This window comes from Anarhichas minor, unplaced genomic scaffold, assembly GCF_050575085.1.
Source record: "Anarhichas minor isolate MPS153535 unplaced genomic scaffold, ASM5057508v1 ptg000086l, whole genome shotgun sequence".
NCBI lineage: Eukaryota > Metazoa > Chordata > Actinopteri > Perciformes > Anarhichadidae > Anarhichas > Anarhichas minor.
Genome location: NW_027466532.1, coordinates 344,534 through 366,677, shown reverse-complemented (window position 1 = coordinate 366,677; position 22,144 = coordinate 344,534). Strand labels below are relative to the sequence as shown.

The following is a 22,144-nucleotide window of genomic DNA, read 5'->3' as shown; positions in this document are numbered from 1 at the left end:
ATTCTACGGATGCCCGCAGGCCAGTCAGCAGTATGCCCCGGGGGGACTACCGGCGCTGGAGCCGAGCCTGGAAGCTAACGTGACGGCCGGCAGCACCGCGGGTTTGTCGGAGGCTCCGTGCGGTTCGACATCATCGAGAAATGAGGCGGACACTGCACTGACTGAGCCACAGAGTGTTCCGACCATTGATGGCATCTCTTCAGGTAGTCCACGTGTAATTGGAAAGATTACCCAAAATGTAAACAAGAAACTGCTAAATCCCGCGATCTCAAACTGCGGTCAAGTCAGCAGACACTCAGATCTCCGTGGTCAACTCAGCAGACACTTAAATTGTAGTGCACATATACGCTGAAACTTACGGTAAACGCAACCAAACGGCACAGATCGGGAGCGAGCGAAGAACTTTGCAAAGTTAGCGGAAAGATTAACGTGAGACAACTTCCGGTTTTCTACAGACGAACATTCGGTTTTCAGAATAAGATGCCAACAAAGTATACATATTGCATAATGAAATGAGATTAAATGAATTATATTCACATTAAGTATAAAACATGCTACCTGCATCTCCTGAGTTAAAGGGAAAATACACCTAAATTGTGCATAAAGTGTCTTTATTCTTTGATTTGAGGGTTGCTGGAAGTTAATAATACCTGACTGACGGTCAATTAAGATATTTTACGAAGCAAAAGCTCTGAACTGAATTTGTATCTTCAAATGGCACATTTTTTAAATGTTTAAGGTGCTATAAAAATGTTTTTCTCAATAATTCCACACGACTAATGCATATATGTTCTGGACAAAAATGGGTAATATCACAATATTTAAGGTGCTACAAAAATATTTTTCTCAATAATTCCAGACAATGACTGACATGTATGTGTTGGGGACATCGTTGACTCCACCCATACTGAAAATTTCACATTTTTACTGTCCTAATTAGGAGATATTTCAAAGTAAATGTCATACATTTGAATCGAGAAAATATCAAATAAATGAATATTTGAAGTGTAATAAAAAGTATTTTCTCAATAAGTCCAGAAAATGACTGATATGTATGTGTTGAGGACATCGTTGACTCCACCCATACTGAATATTAGACATTTTTACTGTACCAATTAAGAGATATTTCAAATTAAAGCTCATACATTTGAATTGAGAAAATATCTAATAAATAGATATTTGAAGTGTAATAAAAACTGTTTTCTCAATAAGTCCAGACAATGACTGATATACATGTGTTGAGGACGTCGTTGACTCCACCCAAACTGAATATTAGACATTTTTACTGTACCAATTAAGAGATATTTCAAAGTAAAAGTCATACATTTGTACCAAGAAACGGGTACATTTCTGAATATTTGAGGTGCTATAAAAACTATTTTCTCAATAATTCCACACAATGACCAATGCATATAAGTTGAGGAAATCTCTGACCACACATATACAGAAAATGAAAAATCTTTACTGTGGTAATGAAGAGATTTTTTTAAAGTTAATTAATTAATTTGTTCCAAGAAATATCCAATAACTGAATATTTGAGATGCTATAAAAAGAGTTTTCTTTTATAATTCCAGACAATGACTAGTGCATATGTGTTCATGACATCTCTAACTATACTAATACTGAGAATCAAATATTTTTACTTTCCCAATTAAGAGATTTTCCAAAATATAAGTCCTTTTGAACGTTCAAAACGTTCATTTCTTAATATTTAAGGTGCTATAAAAAGGGTTTTCTTAATAATTCCAGATAATGACTGATGCATATCTGTTCAAGACATCTTTGACTCCACCCATACTGAAAATTAAACAATTTTACTGTACCAATTAAGAGATACATTTGTACCGAGGAACAGGTAATTTCTGAATATTTGAAGTGTTATAAAAAGTATTCCCTTAACAATTCCAAACAATGATTGATGTATACAGGTGCATCTCAATGAATTAGAATATCATCGAAAGTGTGATATATTTCGAGTGTTTAGGCTATGGCTTACAGCTAATAAAAAACCCAAATTCTGTATCTCAGAAAATTAGATATTACATAAGACCGATTAAAAAAAGGATTTTTAATATAGAAATGTTGGCCTACTGAAAAGTATGTCCATGTACAGTATACAGTATGCACTCAATACTTGGTCGAGGCTCCTTTTGCATGAATTACTGTATCAATGCGGCGTGGCACGGAGGCGATGAGACTGGCACTGCTGAGGTGTTATGGAAGCCCAGGTTGCTTTGATAGCGGCCTTCAGCTCGTCTGCATTGTTGGGTCTGATGTCTCTCATCTTCCTCTTGACAATACCCCATAGATTCTCTCTGAGGTTTAGGTCAGGCGAGTTTGCTGACCAATCAAGCACAGTGATACCGTGGTCATTAAACCATGTATTGGTGCTTTTGGCAGTGTGGGCAGGTGTCAAGTCCTGCTGGAAAATGAAATCAGCATCTCCATAAAGCTTGTCAGCAGAGGGAAGCATGAAGTGCTCTAAAATGTCCTGGTAGAAGGCTGCACTGACTTTGGACTTGATAAAACACAGTGGACCAACACCAGCAGATGACATGGCTCCCCAAATCATCACTGACTGTGGAAACTTCACACTGGACCTCAAGACACTTGGATTGTGTGCCTCTCCACTCTGCCTCCAGACTCTGGACCTTGATTTCCAAATTAAATGCAAAATTGACTTTCATCTGAAAAGAGGACTTTGGACCACTGAGCAACAGTCCAGTCCTTTTTCTCCTTAGTCCAGGTAACTTAGCTCAGGCAACTTAGCCCAGGTAAGACACTTCTTACGTCTCTGGTTCAGGAGTAGCTTGACACAAGGAATGCGACAGTTGTAGCCCATGTCCTGGATACGTCTGTGTGTGGTGGCTCTTGAAGCACTGACTCCAGCCGCAGTTCACTCCTTGTGATTCTCAACCAAATTCTTGAATGACCTAAACCTCAGAGAGAATCTATGGGGTATTGTCAAGAGGAAGATGAGAGACATCAGACCCAACAATGCAGATGAGCTGAAGGCCCCTATCAAAGCAACCTGGGCTTCCATAACACCTCAGCAGGGCCACAGTCTCATCGCCTCCGTGCCACGCCGCATTGATGCAGTAATTCATGCAAAAGGTGCCCCGACCAAGTATTGAGTGCATACTTTATACTGTACATAGACATACTTTTCAGTAGGCCAACATTTCTGTATTAAAAAACCTTTTTTAAATTGGTCTTATGTAATATTCAAATTTTCTGAGATACAGAATTTGGGGTTTTTATTAGCTGTAAGCCATAATCATCAACATTAAAAGAAATAAACACTCGAAATATATCACCTTGTGTGTATATTTTCTCAATTCAAATGTATGAGTTTTAATTTGAAATATCTCTTAATTGGGACAGTAAAAATGTCTAATTTTCAGTGTGGGTGGGGTCAACGATGTCCTCAACCCATACATATCAGTCATTGTCTGGACTTATTGAGAAAAAACTTTTTATTACACTTCAAATATCCATTTGTTATACTTTTTCGCGATTCAAATGTATGAGTTTTAATTTGAAATATTTCCTAATTGGGACAGTGAAAATGTCTAATATTCAGTATGGGTGGAGTCAACGACGTCCTCAACACATGTATATCAGTCATTGTCTGGACTTATTGAGAAAACTGTTTTTATTACACTTCAAATATCCATTTATTAGATATTATCTCGATTCAAATGTATGAGTTTTAATTTGAAATATCTCTTAATTGGTACAGTAAAAATGTCTAATATTCAGTATGGGTGGAGTCAACGACGTCCTCAACACATACATATCAGTCATTGTCTGGACTTATTGAGAAAAAACTTTTTATTACACTTCAAATATCCATTTATTAGATATTTTCTCGATTCAAATGTATGAGTTTTAATTTGAAATATTTCCTAATTGGGACAGTAAAAATGTCTAATATTCAGTATGGGTGGAGTCAACGATGTCCTCAACACATACATGTCAGTCATTGTCTGGACTTATTGAGAAAATAGTTTTTATAGCACCTCAAATATTCAGTTATTATACGTTTTCTCGGTTCAAATGTATGAGTTTTAATTTGAAATATCTCTTAATTGGGACAGTAAAAATGTCTAATATTCAGTTTGGGTGGAATCAACGACGTCCTCAACACATGTATATCAGTCATTGTCTGGACTTATTGAGAAAACTGTTTTTATTACACTTCAAATATCCATTTATTAGATATTTTCTCGATTCAAATGTATGAGTTTTAATTTGAAATATCTGTTAATTGGTACCGTAAAAATGTCTAATATTCAGTATGGGTGGAGTCAACGATGTCCTCAACACATACATGTCAGTCATTGTCTGGAATTATTGAGAAAAATATTTTTGTAGCACCTTAAATATTGTGATATTACCCATTTTTGTCCTGAACATATATGCATTAGTCATTGTGTGGAATTATTGAGAAAAACATTTTTATAGCACCTTAAACATTTAAAAAATGTGCCATTTGAAGATACAAATTCAGTTCAGAGTTTTTGCTTCGTAAAATATCTTAATTGACCGTCAGTCAGGTATTATTAACTTCCAGCAACCCTCAAATCAAAGAATAAAGACACTTTACGCACAATTTAGGTGTATTTTCCCTTTAACTCAGGAGATGCAGGTAGCATGTTTTATACTTAATGTGAATATAATTATTTAATCTAATTTCATTATGCAATATGTATACTTTGTTGGCATCTTATTTTGAAAACCGGATGTTCGTCTGTAGAAAACCGGAAGTTTTCACGTTCATCTTTCCGCTAACTTTGCAAAATCTTTCGCTCGCTCCCGTCCTGTGCCGTTTGGTTGCGTTTACCGTAAGTTTCAGCGTATAGGTGCACTACAATTTAAGTGTCTGCTGAGTTGACCACGGAGATCTGAGTGTCTGCTGACTTGACCGCAGTCACAGAATCGTCTGCCATTTTGTGATTCATTCCGCCAGCGCATTGATCTCACTCACAGACATGCAGCAGAACATGGCGGGCAGAGCTGTGCAGAAATCGGCTGGAATAAATCCGTTTTTCATCGCCAAAACCGTCAAAACGTAAGTTTTTTTTTTACCCAATTGTTTTTCTCGTGACCTGCGGCTGATGTTGGTATGCATACCCATAACTTTTGAACGGTTTGAAAGAGAGTAATTTCGACGCCGCTGTGCGTTTCCGGGTCGAATCGTGCCCCTCCTGCATGTGTTCATCCGCCATGTGCGATCCTGCTCCGTGATGAGAGAGCCATAGAGTGAGCATAGGTCGTCGATTTTTGGCCAAAATTGTGGCAAATCTTCTAGATATCTACCAGATATGATATTAGTTCATGTATAATTGTGTTTGCAGTGTTTACAATGGCTGGTATGATGATGTTGCTCGGACTTTTCCCGTTAATTCGATATTTAATATGTCTGGAGCAATAATCATATTTCTTTATGAAAAATGCTTTCTACGACATGCTGAATGCTGCACACTCTAAAACAGCCCCCCGTGGGGGGCTCTCGGGTCCTATGGTTAAATCTAAAAGTGATCAAGTCCATCATCTGTTGCTTGATTCCAATTTAGACTTTCTTTGTTTATCTGAGACCTGGCTCCACAAAAATGCTCCATCAGCAGCAATAACAGTGCCAGGTTATAACATTTACAGGAGAGATAGGGTTGGATCAAAGGGTGGTGGTGTCATGATCTATGTGAGAGATAGTATCCGGTGTAATGAAATCCAGTGGACTGTCTGTAAAGATTTGGAATGCATAGGTCTAGATATAGTCTTATCACTACAAATGTCTTTCACACTTCTTGTAATTTATCGCCCTCCCTCTTCCAATAATAATTTCTATGAGGAATTTGAGAAACTATTAAAATAATGCAATTTCAGTAAAGAGGTAATTATTATGGGTGATTTTAACATCAATTGGGATGACAAATCATCTAGAAAGAATCTTAAACTGATAACTGATGACTTTGACCTTGTGCAGTTGATCAGTGGGCCCACAAGAATAACAAATTCCTCCAGGACCCAAATTGATTTAATATTTAGTAATAGGCCTGCGAGAGTTCTAAAATCTCTCAATATGGTAACTGGTCTCTCCAACCACAATCTGACTCTGGTAGGATAAATGATGATATCTTAAAATTAATGAAAGAACGGGATTGTGTCTTAAAAACTGCAATTAAAAATAAATCGAGCCATGACAGACAACATTTTGCTATGCTGAGGAACAAAGAGGTAAAGAAATTAAGAAAAGCTAAGGCAGATTTTTTCCTGACTATAATAGAAAAGGCAAGAGGTAATACTAAAATGATCTGGGATCAGTTACACAAGCTAACGGGACATTTCAACAAAGTAAGGAAGCTGCAGCAACTTAACATAAATGGAAAGCTGTCAAATAACCCAGCGGAAGTAGCAACAGCTTTCAATCACTATTTCATTGATTCTGTAGCTACTATTGCTAAATGTTTCTCCCCTGAGAAAACACGTCTGTACAGTAAATTCATTGGAGCCGACCTTCAGCATAAGAAATGTCACTCAATCAGATCTCACGAGAATAATCAGGTCTCTTAAACCTTCCAAAGCAAAGGATGTATTTGGTATGGATGCAGTTATGCTCAAAGAACTTAACACAACACTAACAGATCCCATCAGCAAAATCATCAATCTCTCAATCTCTCAGAGCATGTTTCCCAGTGTTTGGAAATCGGCTGCTGTTGTTCCAGTATTCAAAGATGGAGATCCCCTTTCTACCTATAACAACAGACCCATCAGTATCCTGCCAACAATATCAAAAGTTGCAGAGAAGTTGGTAGCTGAGCAAATGATCTGCCATTTCAATACCAGTTATTTTGCTCTTCACCCAATGCAATTCGGCTTCAGAGCCAATTATTCTACTGAGACAGCCACCTGTTTCTTCACAGAAAAAAAAATCAAATTTCTAATGGACAAAGGGGGAGTTGTTGGAGTTGTGTTTCTTGATCTCAAGAAGGCATTTGACACTGTTAACCATAGCATTCTTTTGTCTAAATTGCACGGCTACAATTTCTCCTCAGGTACACTTAAATGGATTTAATCGTATTTGCTAAATAGATCACAGTATGTCCAAATACAGAACTATCAATCTACCGCCCTCCACTTGTCCACAGGCGTCCCACAAGGATCTGTCCTGGGCCCACTGCTGTTCTCTTTATATATCAATGATCTGCCATCAGCATGCCCTGACACCAACATCCAAATGTATGCAGATGACACTGTGATCTACTTGCATGGTAGCAAAATGGGACAAGTGGCAAATGAACTCACTAACTCCATGGTTCATGTAACTGCATGGTTAAAGCAATGCTGTTACAACTAAACGTATCCAAAACAGTGTCTATGTTTTTTACCAAAACAAACTCTGGTAGTGTAGAGCCGGATGTTTTTGTATCTGGGGAGAGGCTACGGGTTGTACCTGACTACAAGTATCTCGGAGTACTTTTTGATTCCAAACTGTCATTCAAATCTCAGGTGAAAAAGGTCTGTAACCGGGTCAAATTTAATCTATCAAATTTCAGGTTCACACGAAACTATATGTCAACAGAGGCAGCTAAGACATACATGCTTGCTATGGTCGTTTCCCATATCACTAACTGTTTAACAACCTGGTCACAGGCTAGCACCACTACTCTGAAACCACTACAGTCATTGTATAAACGAACACTCAAAATCCTTGATAAAAAATCTGTTCGTTCTGATCATTGCCCTATACTAAAAATATATAACTTGTTTAGTTGGGAGAACATGTTTAAATTTATGAATGTCTCATGTACAAGATTATACATGGCTTGACCTCTCCTCCGCTTAAACAATTTGTGATCACAAGAACAACTGGTTATCGGCTCACAAGAGGAGCAGCAAGAGGGGATTGCATTATCCCACTCAGGAAAAGTGCTTTCAGCCAGTCTGCATTTTCAGTACAAGCTGCACTACAATGGAACTCCATCCCAGTGACCATTAGAGAACTACACACATACAGTTCATTTAAATCTCACTTACAGAAATGGTTAGTTAGTACCCAGCTCTGTTGGCACTAGATTGTAACTGTTTCTCTGTCTGTGTTGAACTTCCCTCGATCTGTCTGTTGTCACCTTTCTGTCTTTCTTTAAATTGCCGGTCGACCGTCAACTACCTGCATGCATGTCTTTTATTGTTGTTTAGCTGTGTCTGAGTGATTTATGTATTTCACATACTCTGTATGCTTTTATGTTTTGTGCCTCTGACGTGGATGTTTTTTAGTGTCTAAACAACTACAGCATAATACTGTTTTTAGTCCATGTTTGTATTTTAACATAGTCATCCTTTTTATTTGCTTTGTGTGTGCTGACTTTGATAGCCTCTGTGTTGCATGTCTTGTCTGTACTTGACAATGTATAACAGTTTTATTCTCACCTTTTTCATTGTTTGTGCACACATTGTTAAGTGTCAATATTGTATAACCTTTTAACTTTAATCTTACATTGTTTTTAGGTTTATTTTGTAAACATCTGCCTCTTGGGACTACAGATGAAAAATAGCCTTTTGGCTAACTCTGGCGCATTTGCAGAAATGTTTTTATTAATGTGCACTGTCCCGTTCAAATAAACCAATAAATAAATACACGTGTGATCGGGGTGCCTCCTCTTTTGGGATCCTCACCTGCACTGGTCCACCTCGCCACTGGTAAGCCGCAGTCCTACACCTCTTTTAAATAAATGTATACAGCTCTTTTAGTATTTCCTGTTTAAACCTTATCGGTGAACTACTATTGTATAATAATAAAGATTGTTTTTGTATTGGAACCACGTCTTATGCTAATCTGTATCATGAACCTGAGTGTCCTATGAATCCTGATACTGTGTGGGCAAAACTCAATCTTTAGGTGAAATTCCTATGGTGGCGTTGTTGTGCTCTGACCAGTGTCGGAAATACACGAGGGCAAAGGGCAAAACTGCCCCTAAGAACTATAATTTTGCCCCTGATATCACTAGGAGAGGGGCAAAAAATGCCCCCATAATTTCCTCAAATAATAATGATAATTTAATGAACTTGTCAAAAACATCGTAGCATATATGACCCGGTCCAGTTGCCATATAATGTTTTTCATTTTCGCCTTGACTGATGTTGCGTGTGAGTGAAGAACCGAACGTTCTAAACAAATAAATAAATGTGCCCTTCTTAATCAGACCTGTGACTGCGGTCAACTCAGCAGACACTTAAATTTGAGTGGACCTACATGCTGAAATTCACGGTAAACGCATTCAAACGGCACAGATCGGGAGCGAGCGAAGGAATTTGCAAAGTTAGCGGAAAGATTAACGTGAGACAACATCCGGTTTTCAGAATAAGATGCCAACAAAGTACACATATTGCATAATGGAAATTAGATTAAATTAATTACAGTCACATTAAGTATAAAACATGCTACCTGCATCTCGTGAGTTGAAGGGAAAATACACCTAAATTGTGCGTAAAGTGTCTTCATTCTTTGATTTGAGGGTTGCTGGAAATGAATAATACCTGACTGACAGTCAATTAAGATATTTTACCAAGCAAAAACTCTGAACTGAATTTGTACCTTCAAATGGCACATTTTTTTTAATTTTGAAGGTGCTATAAAAATGTTTTTCTCAAAAATTCCACACAATGACTAATGCATATGTTCAGGACAAAAATGGGTAATATCACAATATTTGAGGTGCTACAAAAATATTTTTCACAATAATTCCATACAATGACTGATGTATATGTAATCAAGGCATCGTTGACTTAATAATTGTTAATAGTTGTTTAAAAAATGTAATAACAATAAATAACCACAAATAAATAAGAATAAAATTGAATATGATTGTCTGATTTATGTTTGTTTTTTGTTCAAAAAATCTAAGAAAACACTTTGAATCTGTAGACTACTGCCTAATAGTCTTATTATTGCCATTTGATGACAATTGCTCATATACTGTAAGCCTAAATAAGTATATTTATTATTTTGAACAAAGGTTGAATGTTATTTCACAAGTTTCAAAAAGTGCCCCCAATTTTTTTTTAAATGCCCCTGGATTTCAGTCAGTGGGGGCAAAAGTTGCCCCCTAAAAATATGTAAATTTCCTACCCTGGCTCTGACTATTGGTTAATGTCCACGTAAACTTTAAACCACATCCCACCTACCTCTCGCCACACATGCTCACTTGAAATAACCGTGCTCAAGCCCTCTCCTGCCTTCACTCCTCGCAATGCACACTGAACAAAAATCCTGAAATGAAAGAACAGTGTGTTGCCTTTATGGCAAAGCTCTTTGAAAATGGACACGCAGAGGAAGCACATCCTCTCCCTGAAAATGCAAAATGCTGGTACTTACCAATTTTTGGGGTATACCATCCCCAAAAGCCGTCCCAGATATGAGTTGTGTTTGACTCAAGCGCACAAGAAGGTGGCATCTCTCTCAACAGTGTCCTGCTCTCTGGCCCAGACTTAAACAACTCTCTCCTCGGAGTACTGCTGAGGTTCAGAAAGGAACTTGTTGCACTAACAGCTGACATCCAACAAATGTTCTATGGTTTCTTTGTGAGAGAAGACCACAGAAACTACTTGAGATTCCTCTGGCACAAGGATAATGACGTGACAAAGGAGGTAACTGAGTACCGCATGCGAGTCCATGTCTTCGGGAACAGCCCTACACCTGCAGAGGTGATATATGGCCTACGAAGAGCTGCCCAAGAGGGTAAACTAAAGTATGGATCTGATTCACGCCACTTCGATGACAGGCACTTTTATGTGGACGATGGGTAGATCCCCCTCCCGACTGAAGTGGAGGCCATTGATTTGCTGAAGTACACTCAAGCATCACTTGCAAAATCTAATCTTAAACTGCACAAAATTGCCTCAAACAGTGTTGCAGTGATGCAAGCCTTCCCTCCTGAAGAGCTGAGCTGGCTGCAGTTCTAAAAGACTTGGGGCTTGGTGATGAAGCTGAGTAACCTGCATCTTTCCCGGTCATACATACAACAGTCCCTCTCCAGCGCCAAATACACTGAGCTATGTCTCTTCTCCGATGCCTCAAACTAGCCCCTCAACCAGAACCGACCATCCCTCGCCTTTCCTCCACTTTGTGGAGCTGTGCTGGGCGTCGAAATGGCTGAACTGATCGTCGACGAGCTTGACAAGCCAGATGCGGTGAACTTTTATTGTGACAGCAAAGTTTTCCTCGGATACATCCACAATGACTCAAAGTGTTTATTTGTATACGTGCACAACTGTGTACACGTTTAAGCCGGATGACTTCTCCTAAACTGGCACCATGCGCTAACAGATCAAAATCCAGCTGATCTGGCCACCAGGTCTGTGCCTGCATCACAGCTCATCAACAAAATGTGGTTTACAGGACCAGACTTCCTTAGCAAACCACTTTCGCCTGATACAGATGAGTCTTTTGAGTTGGTGGATCCTGAAACATGTAGATGTGAGACCTCAACTGACCACCCTTGCTACTCACATAAGCGAAGGTAAACTTACTACAGAAAGGTTCCAACACTTCTCGACTTGGGACTCTTTGCTGAGAGCAGTTTCCTTCTTGATCCATCAAACTCGTTCACACAAGTTGGACTTGACAGATGCATGCAAAAGATGGCATCAGTGCCACAAACCATGTACCCAAGAAGAGTTGGCAAAAGCAAAGCTGGTTATACTCAAGTCTGTCCAAAAGGAAGCTTATCCAGAGGAGTTGCACTACAAGAGAACAGAGCGGTCTCAAGATCAAGTGCAATCCTGGATCTTGATCCTTTTATGTGTGATGGTCTCTTGCGGACTGGAAGACATCTGAGACATACACCGATTGATTCCGAGGTGAGAAATCCAATCATACTCCCAAAACAAAGTCATGTCACGAAACTACTGGTGAGTCACTACCACAGAAAAGTGGCACATCAGGGCCGACAATTCACAGAAGGGGCAGTCAGGGCTGCTGGCCTATGGATTGTTGCTGGCAAGAGGCTGATCAGTTCAGTCCTTGATCACTGCGTCACCTGCCGCAAACTAAGAGGAAAGCTTGAGGTCCAAAGGATGGCAGACCTCCCCCAGAACGTCTAAGTCTAAGCTCATCCCCACCATTCACGTACGTGGGACTGGATGTTTTTTTGGTCCCTGGAATGTGGTCACCAGACGCACCAGAGATGGTGCTGCTCAGAGCAAACGGTGGGCTATCCTTTTTACATGCATCAGTACCAGAGCCGTGCATGTGGAAGTGATAGAGTCCATGGACTCATCCAGTTGCATCAATGCCATAAGGTTTTTTGCTGTAAGAGGGCCAGCGAAGCAATTGATGTCAGATAGAGGTACAAACTTTGTTGGAGCCAGTTTTGAACTGGGCATGGGACGAGAAGTTACAAGTCAAACCAATGTGCTAAAGTACCTTCAAGAGAATGGTTGCACATGCGAGTTCAATCCCCCACATGCATCTCACATGGGTGGTGTGTGGGAACGTATGATTGGTGTCACCCGGAGGATTCTCGACTACCTGTTGCTGCAAACGAAGCGTACTTCCCTAACTCACGAAGTGCTTTGTACTTTCATGGCAGAGGTTTCGGCCATCATCAATGCGAGACCATTAGTCCCTGTCTTGTCTGATCCATCTTTCCCAGTACTGCTGATCCCTGCTACGCTTCTAACTAAAACAACAGGTCTGACTGCTCCAGCCAGCGGTTTCGAGGAAAAGGATCTCTTCAAGTGTCATTGGAGACAAGTGCAAGCACTAGCCAACGAGTTTTGGACCCGATGGAGAAATGAATATCTCCACACCCTTCAGCCGAGGCGCAAGTGGCACACAGCATCTCGGAACCTGCAGGTAGGAGATATTGTTCTACTGAAACAGAGCCAATCACCTCGCAATGAGTGGCCAATGGGACTGGTCACTTCAACCCTGCCAAGCAGTGATGGGAAGGTCTGCAAAATCGAAGTCAGGACGGCATCACAAGTCAAAGTAAAGACATTCTTAAGGCCCATCTCTGATGTTGTCTTGCACTTGCCAAAGAACAGTCAGGAGTCAAGTAGGGACAATTAAAGCTTAAGTGGCATATGTAAATGCCAGACGGGGAGTGTTCTGCCCTGAATATGTTTATATGTTGAAGAAGGGTTTAAGTTAACTGTTGAAATGTGTTTTCATTGTTTTATGCATAAATGGGTGTGGTGCTTTTATGTTGACACCTGTAATGAAGTGAGAAGCAGGAAGTAGGAAGTTGAGAGCTGTAAACTGCATGGAGCATGGTCGCAGCTGTGTGGCATCCCATGTTTAATCCACAGTATTCCACAGAAAACAATGGCTGTAAGTGTTTTATGTTCTTCATGTGTTGAATGATTAAGAATGGCGACTTTTGTTAGGATTTCGAGGTAAATGTGAACATAAGGCTGTTTATATTTATCCGTTATTGATATTGCAGTCAATTAAGATGTTTTGTATTTTCTTTTCTAGTTTCACTCCGATTCAACGTTGTCAACCTGATTTAGTTTCTATGAAGTCAATAAAGGAGCAAGCACACTCGCATTCCTGGCTCTTGAAAAGGAGTTTGGCTGGCTGTTTATCTATGTTAACACTTTGGAAGTAAAACAAATAGAGAGAACAGTATAACCTTGAATGGCCCTTAATGCATCGCAGGTTTTCATGGATCGTGGTTATATCTGGTCATGCCTCCTGCCATGGCCCTGCTGACACCTACTTCTACTACCATTTTTTATTATTCACATTATTATTTCTATGGCCGACACCATTAACGCACATTACTGACTTTGCTTCTTCCCCGGAATGTTTGTGCTTTCTCGCCTCACAGGTTTCCATGGATCGTGGTTATATCTGGACCCTGGTCCTTCCTCCCGCCATGGCTCTGCTGACTCCCACTGCTAATATCATTTGTATTACTCACATCACTATTTCTATTACCAATACCATTATACCTGGACCATGGTCTTGCCTCCTGCCATAGTTCTGTCATATGCATTGAATGTGTTGGAACTCTGTTATGTTGTTCATTCTGTACACATGACATCTATTGCACTTCTGTCCATCCTGGGAGAGGGATCCCTCCTCTGTTGCTCTCTCTAAGGTTTCTTCCTCTTTTTCCTGTAACGATGTGAGGGTCCTGGGACTGAGGATGTCGTATGTGTACAGATTGTAAAGCCCTCTGAGGCTAATTTGTAATTTTGGGCAATACAAAATCAATTTAATTTAATTTAATTACAGTATATCCACTGCTGTTGTTATTACTAGTAGTCTTCATTTTTTCCATCATTATTCTGCTTACTACTACTACATTATATGAATAATTTATTTGGGGGTGGGGGGTTAGCAACATAAGGAATTTACGCGTCTCGGTCAGCAGGATTAAAGAAAGTATTATTCAGAGAAGTCATTAGAATGGTCTGTTGCTACCTCAAGCTTTAGTTTAAAGGAATAGTTTGACAACTTTGGAAATACACAGAGATGTAAACATGGTTTTGCAGTTTGTCATGATGACAACCTGCAAATGCACCAAGGCTCTTGAATTGTTGTGTTTACTGCAGCTGTATGAGTACTAACAGTAGTAATAACAGTATTTCTTTTAACATCTAGCTGCAGATTGTATTTTACATAATACTCTTCATTATGCCTGATTTTATATAACTAATTTTAATTGTCTCTTGTTGACACTTTTCTGAGTGATTTCTGGGAACTGGGATTATGCTGTTGAATAACATATATATAAAAGTGTAATGTCATCCCATATGCAATGCTGAAATTTGCCTAACGGCAGATGACAATGATGCAATAACAAAATTATAGAAAAGTTATGGTCAAGACTTTTAAAATAAACCTTCTAATATGATGCTTCTAGTTTTGATATTACAAGTCGACACAATCTGCAAACTCTACCTCCATCCTTTCTTCTTTATGATACTCCCCAAGACAACTTCAGCCCTGAGAAAGGAGATTAACAGAGAGAAAGAGAAAACCATATACTGTTATACATTGACTACATAGTAAGGTATCAACATTAGTTCACCTTTACTGACTACCATGTAAAAAGATCATGTAACAAGACCTTTCATGCATTTTTTTCCCTTTTCCAAGTTTCTCAACAACCAGACATATATTCAGCTAAAGAACAGTGTAATTCATTAGCAACGTAAACTGTAAACAAACCGAACATTAAGGCAAAAGTAGCATGAAGGCAATTTGCCATTTTCTGTTATGTAGCTTAAGTCCTTCGTGAACTAGCGAGGGGTTTCATGTATATTGGTCCTTTTGCTCCAGAAAAAACTAACAATGAATGTTAAAATGGAAAGCATGCTCTGGTGCTTCAATGACTATTGTGACTTAATTGTCATTGGCCGTGAAGAATGACAACGAAGGTTACAATAAATAGAACAGATTAGGTATCCATCCATACCTGTATGCATTTATGTATGTATGTGGGCATGTCCTTTGAACATCTCAAGAACCGTTCATCCAATATATTTCACACTTGCTTGGTATATTGCTGGTGACCCAAGGAAGGCTGTGTCAAATTTGGTGCAATTTGAATAGCGACACTTTCAATAGGAAGAAACTTTGAATAAACAAGCAAATAGCACTCAGTTTAGTAACAGGTGCTTCAGGGCTTTGCAGACTGGGTCAAGCATGTTGTCAGCAGCAGGCCTTTACAGGCCGTGGCTCATTGACTGTAGTTCACATTTGCTGCTGGATGCTGGATACTAATGTTAAATGGATGCTGGATAACTAGCATCACATGGATGCTATACTAACTAAACTCCTCTTCCCTTCCCCAGAGTCAATGCGCCGACAGGAACAGCGCCACTCTGCCATTGCAACATTTGCCATACTAACTTATGTCAATCAGGGGAAACAAGTGAATGAAGATAATATAATTGTTTCTTATAAATGGATGAAAATTGCCGTATTCACCAATTTTCTTGTATTTTGAATTTTCCCTGGCGTACAAACACAATTTGCGAGTCGTCCAGACCCGTCAAAGGAGTAATGTGCAAGTTTGTTTTTCTCTAAGGGATTTAATTTTTATATTACTTTGAAGCAATCTGCATTAGAAAATCCTATGTAAATTACATTTTATATTATACTGGCATTTTCTTTTTCGACTCTGCAATTCGAACAATAATATAATTCAATTATTGCTATTGATGTTATTGAACAATACTACAATATCACTATGAACATCTCAAGCTGCAAAATGACTTACATTTTGTACAACTTGAAGGTTAAATTGTCTCTGTGTGTAATAGGGTCAGTGAGAACTGGAACCAGATGTATCATGGCTAACTTACTTCTTTTGGAAACCTTAGCGCTTCAGGCCCTAACAGTGTATCTTTAGACCAGTGATTTTCAACCGCTGTGCCGCGGCACACCAGTGTGCCGTGAGAGATCGCCAGGTGTGCCGTCAGAAAATGTCCAATTTCACTTAATGAGTCCAAAAAAATATTATTTCGTTGTTGCAAATACTTTGCCATTGTTGAGCGTCTGAGCTGCAATATAGTGGCTGGCTAAGTAATAAATACTCTTCCATGCCAGTGGGTGGCAGTAGGTAGCGCAATAATGACCGTGTTAATGTAGGACAGTAAAATGAAATGACGCGGGAGAGGTTGCGGTGACAAGACCAAAGCGATGGAGAAATATTTGAAAAGGAAAAATGGCCCTGGTCAAAATAACCCAGATGTAAAGCCTAGTAAGGATCAACACATTTAGAGACTTGTCATTAAATTGTCAGCATATATCCGGCCCTCGGTACAACGGCCCGCCAGAAAATATCATATGTTTATCATAACTGGCCCGCCACACCACAGAGCTCCGGGACGAAAAGTGGCAATGTTAGCTGGCTTTTTGTGCGACATAAGGCAGCATCTCACTGCGCTAAACCTCCAGCTTCAGGGACGGGGACATATGATCACAGACATGTGTGATGCAGCAAAAGTCTCCACCGCTGTGTTCCCGACTGCGCATGTTGCTGATAAACTGGGCGTACTTGGCACAGAGATCACTCGCCGATTTGCCGACTTTGCAGCTCAGAAATTAAAATTTGAACTGCTCAGCAATCCGTTTGCAGTTGACGTGGAAAGAGCACCTGTGGAGCTGATATACCTCCAGTGTAATGACACTCAAGGCAAAGTATGACTCTGTGGGCGCTGCACAGTTTCCAAGCTTCACCCCCGAAAAGATGCCTTAACTCCGCCTACATGCTGCTCAAATGCTCTGCATGTTTGGAAGCACATACCTGTGTGAGCAGCTTTTTTCTCTGTGATGAAGATGAACAAAAACCCACACAGGAGTCGTCTCACTGATGCACCTTCACTCCATCTTGAGGTTTTGCACAGAACCTAACCCCAGACATTAATGAACTGGCAGCCAAGAAAAGATGGCAAACATCTGGCTCTGGCACATATGCATAAACTAATGTAGCCTACCTAAACATGTATTCTTTTTGCACTTTGTCCAATATCCCTTCTATCCTGTTTATTAAATGGTGACTCTATTTGGCCCTCAACGTAGTCTCTCCCTGGGATTGAGTTTGACACCCCTGGCATATATGCTGTATTATGCTAAAAGGTGTCATTTTGTAACGTTTTTGGTTGTTAGTGTGCCGTGGGATCTTTTTAATGTAAAAAATGTGCCGCGGCTCAGAAAAGGTTGAAAAACACTGCTTTAGACAGTGTCCTGATATTGACAGGGACAGATGGATGGCTCTTAACATGCATCTTCACATGCAAGTTTATGCAAGTCACTATCAAGGGGAAGATCCTCCGTTGTTATAAGGGCAACGTCAGCTATAATGGCATATAATCTTAAAGCCATTTTCATATATAAGCATTTCTTCTTTATTCAAGTGACAGTATGACCCTGACGTGACACGGCACTAACAGCACTCGATATTTCCTCCCATTCTGTGACTTAAGCAGTCCCTTAATTCCAGCTGATGCTGTTAAAAAGTATAGATTTTCTTTAAGTTATTATTTTATTTTTGGGTGCCATGTTCATGAATGGAAACTTCTCGACATATGTGGCAGGACCCATAGCTTTATATGGTATTATTGGGGTGTTAATATTGCAAATATTCAATCCTCGTGAATATGCGCGTATTAACGCACAGGTGGCATTCATCATGCCACCTGTGGTCATTTATACAGTTATTGTAGATAAATCTTACCTGAATTTCAGGAGTAGGACCACGCCTCAGCCACTCCCCCACTTCCGGCCACACTACAAATACCTACCCACTCTAAGCCTCAGCTTGCTCGCGCTTTCCGCACTCGCAACCAGAACATCACGCAGAGAAAACAAAAACAAAAAACCTTACCCCGCCTAAAACGTGGATCTGCCGTTCATCAGGCCATCCGACGACGACGACCAGTTCGCCTCCCCATAGGCCACCCGTACAGCCCAGGGAAGCACTCGACCTGCCGCCCACGAGACGCCGCCAACCGCCATCGAGAGGGTCCAGGCAGCTCAACGCAGCAAAACCCGCCGATCTCCACCACGCCGACCAGCTGCATCGACCCGCCAGAATCCGACAATACGAAGATTGAGACCCACGGCCGTCCTCCAATAACTCACATCTCGGTGGCAGAGGGAGACCTGCCACCTCCAGACGTAGACAACGGAAACGTGAATCCAGCTCTCTCCTTCTTCGCTCGCTTCAGACCCAGCTCTCGGGAACGAGACTCCAGCTACCCGGCAAAAGACGCCGCCACCGCTCTCGTGCTCCAGCCAGGTCCCCCATCGAAGACACCAGCTAAGATCTCCAACTGGACCATAGTCCGCCTGCTAAGAGCATCGGAAGGGATTCCTCACCACCGCTCCGACAACAAAGCAAAACTGTGCCAACTCCTCACAACTTTCCTAAAGTCACGTCAGGCTAAAAAACACAAACGTACCTACATCCAAAACACACCGGCGTAACGCCAACGACCGTGACGCCACCACGCACCCCCAAGCTCCGCCCTCCAACCCACAAAGTTCCGGGTTGCCAGGTTGCAGCGCGTCACCTCTCCACTATGCCCTCCACTACCTCAGGCAAACTCAACTTTCCATAGCGGCAATGAGATGCTGACTCTCTCTTCCTCCCTTCAATTTCCACAGTATTCCATCCCACCTTCTGGCCGGATTCACGCGCCCGTCCCTTCGCTGTTCCCTTACACCACCCTTCTTCTGCCTATACCCAGGCACAGGGTTGCCAGGTCTTCTTTCCTCTGTCGCTGTTACGTCCCTTCTCTGTTGTCCAGGGGAAGGATTTAGGGACTAACACAAAATAACACAAATGAAAACCAACTAGCTCGTATACCATAAACAACATTTATTGTGCTCACTGACAGTGAAAGATGAGCGAGTCTCAACACAAGATTTGGGAGAGGATGGGACAGGCATGGTCGTGCCAAACAATTGAAACAAAGATAACAGAACTTGGCTTAACTAACTAACCTCTGAAATCAACAAACAAAATGGCTTACTAACTCATCTAAATGTGCTTGACCAAAACCCAAATACAGATGAGGCACCGACCAATAAACCTAGTGTATCTAGACACAGAAAATCCTACGTGTGTGCCAATGTACAGGGTACCCCAGACTCACCTACTGTCCGCAACCTCTCACCACAAATACTAACACGTTCATTTCTCAGGATTGACATAAACAGTGTGAAATGAAGTCCCCCTGAACGCCGAGGCTTCCTGCCTTTTATCTGTGGCTCTCCCTCCACCGATTGGCCAGCCTGCCGCTGGTGCCAATCACCAATCAGGACAACTGGCCCCCACAGGTGGAATCCAATCACCCAATTGATCTGTTAGGAGAACTGAGAGAGAGAGAAAAAAAAGGAAGGGCAGGAGGGGAGAAAACACAACACGTAACAGTCGCCCTCTCTAAGCGCCAACGTAACGCAACAACGTAACGCAACAACGTAACGCAACAACGTAACGCAACAACGTAACGCAACAACGTAACGCAACAACGTAACGCAACAACGTAACGCAACAACGTAACGCAATAACGGAACGCAACAACGGAACGCAACAACGGAACGCAGCAACGCAACAATGCAGCATCGCAGCAACGCATCGCAGCAACGCAACAACTGAACGCAACAACGTATCTCAGCAGCACGACGCAGCGTCACGCGACGCAACGGAACATAGCAACGTATCGCAGCAAGCAACAACGCATCGCAGCAACGCAACAACGTAGTGGGACAACCGCCCTTAGAGGACTCTCTAATGAAACGTTATACGACATCCAATCCGAAATGGAACCATTAATCTACCGTGCCGTTCGTCTCAACCTGACTCGAATCCAATCGTTCGCTCCTCCAATTCCAGTGTGGCTACGTAAGCCGATACGACGATAAAGAAACATATGGCGCCCGCAGCAATTCGTGGTCATCTCCGGACAAATTGACAACCGTCCATTCAGCCACGTTTGACGAGCATAGCTACCAAGCCGTCTACAACACTTGTCGTAGACTACAAGTTTTAAACCCTTAACACTCATTCAAGAGAAATGTTCCTGCTCATTCATCGGTCATACAGCTTCCCATGTTCCTAGCGACTGCTCCACGGTAGCAGCGAGCGGGACGGGAACCCGGCACCGGGATGCCCGCGACCCCAGTTTTCCATTCCAAGCAGCCACATCAGCCAAACCTGGCAGGAGAACCTGAACGTCTGCGGCCTACGACAGCAGCCCTCTCCATCCAGGGCACCTGGAACGGCAGTGGCCCAAGCTCTCCACCTCCAGCAATCGCATCAACCAGCCTTAGCAGGAGAACCCTAGCCGGGCACCCGTCACCGGGATGCCAGTGCCTCCCCCCCGCCGCCCAGTGCCCCCTGCCGCCTACTTCCAGAAAACCCAGCAAGTTGCCGTAGCCGGGACACCTGGCACCGGGATGCCAGTGCCCCCACGCCGTCCACTTCCAGCGATGGACCCACACAATTCAACACAACGATGCCGCTCCTTCTGCCGTCTTTGGGGGGTTTCCACGACAGAAGACGTTTTGCCGTAGATCAGCCCTCGGATCTCGCAAGCAAATGCCAAGTCGTTTTCCCCCATGCTACAAAATCTGACCAATAGTAGCCACAGCCATTACGTGGGGCCACGGACGGCCCAGCAAGTCCATCTCTTAAACTCCTGACAACCTAGCAGTCGTTTACCCAATCAGCAAAGGACGCTGCGACACCCGTCCGTCAAGGGCGCGTTCTCGATGCAGCTCATGTCTGGGCCACCGCAACGCCATGGCTTCTCGTTTCTCATTCCAGAAGTTCAGAAGATCCGCCCTCCTGCAGACACCCGTCCAACATCGGTTCCGCCATATCCAACGCCGTCTTTAAACCCATAAATCCTTACTCGATCTTGCCGACCATCGATCAGCAGAACTCCACTGTCGATAACCTATATTCCCACGCCTACTAACTTACACTCGCCAGCTTCATCGGCCCGCGCACGGGCAGGCAACCCTGCTTCCCAGGAGGACTTCTTTTGGGGATCTGCAAGGCCTGGGAGCCGCAGCGGATCCTCAACTAAGCCTCCCCCAAACCGCTACTGGCTAATCTCCACCAACCATTCCTCAACACTCCAAATAATCAACCCAGGTTTGCCCTTGGCTGAGGGGGGGGGGTCCTAAGCTAGTGAATTGTAGATAAATCTTAGCTGAATTTCAGGAGCAGGACCACGCCTCAGCCACTCCCCCACTTCCGGCCACACTCCTACAAATACCTACCCACTCTAAGCCTCAGCTTGCTCACGCTTCCGCATCCCACCCTCCCTCCCTCTTGTTAAACCATTTCACCCAAGGTTATCTCCCCCCATAGTCATCATCCTCCTGTCCCATAAGGAGACCGAGGGATCTGCAAGGCCCGGGAGCCGCAGTGGATCCTCAACTAAGCCTCCCCCAAACTGCTACTGGCTAATAATACTAAAATTTATTTATAGAGCGCTTTTCACAGACATAAAATCACAAAGTGCTTAACAGCAGAAATTTAAAAGCATAAAAACACAATGTGACCATAGGGTCAATAAATTACATACACAGAGAAAAAAATAAAACATAATCTCCACCAACCATTCCTCAACGCTCCAAATAATCGACGCATGTTTGCCCTCGGC

General features: G+C 42.0%; 1 protein-coding gene across 1 annotated transcript in view; it reads right to left on the bottom strand.

The window, feature by feature from the left end:
• Positions 1-22,144, bottom strand: part of LOC142938499 (voltage-gated potassium channel subunit beta-2-like) — a 125,689-nt gene that overhangs the window by 50,178 nt on the left and 53,367 nt on the right. Inside the window, exon 5 of the mRNA XM_076081714.1 lies at positions 14,919-14,963. Coding sequence (XP_075937829.1) covers positions 14,919-14,963 — 45 coding nt within the window. The remainder of the gene's footprint in view (positions 1-14,918; positions 14,964-22,144) is intronic.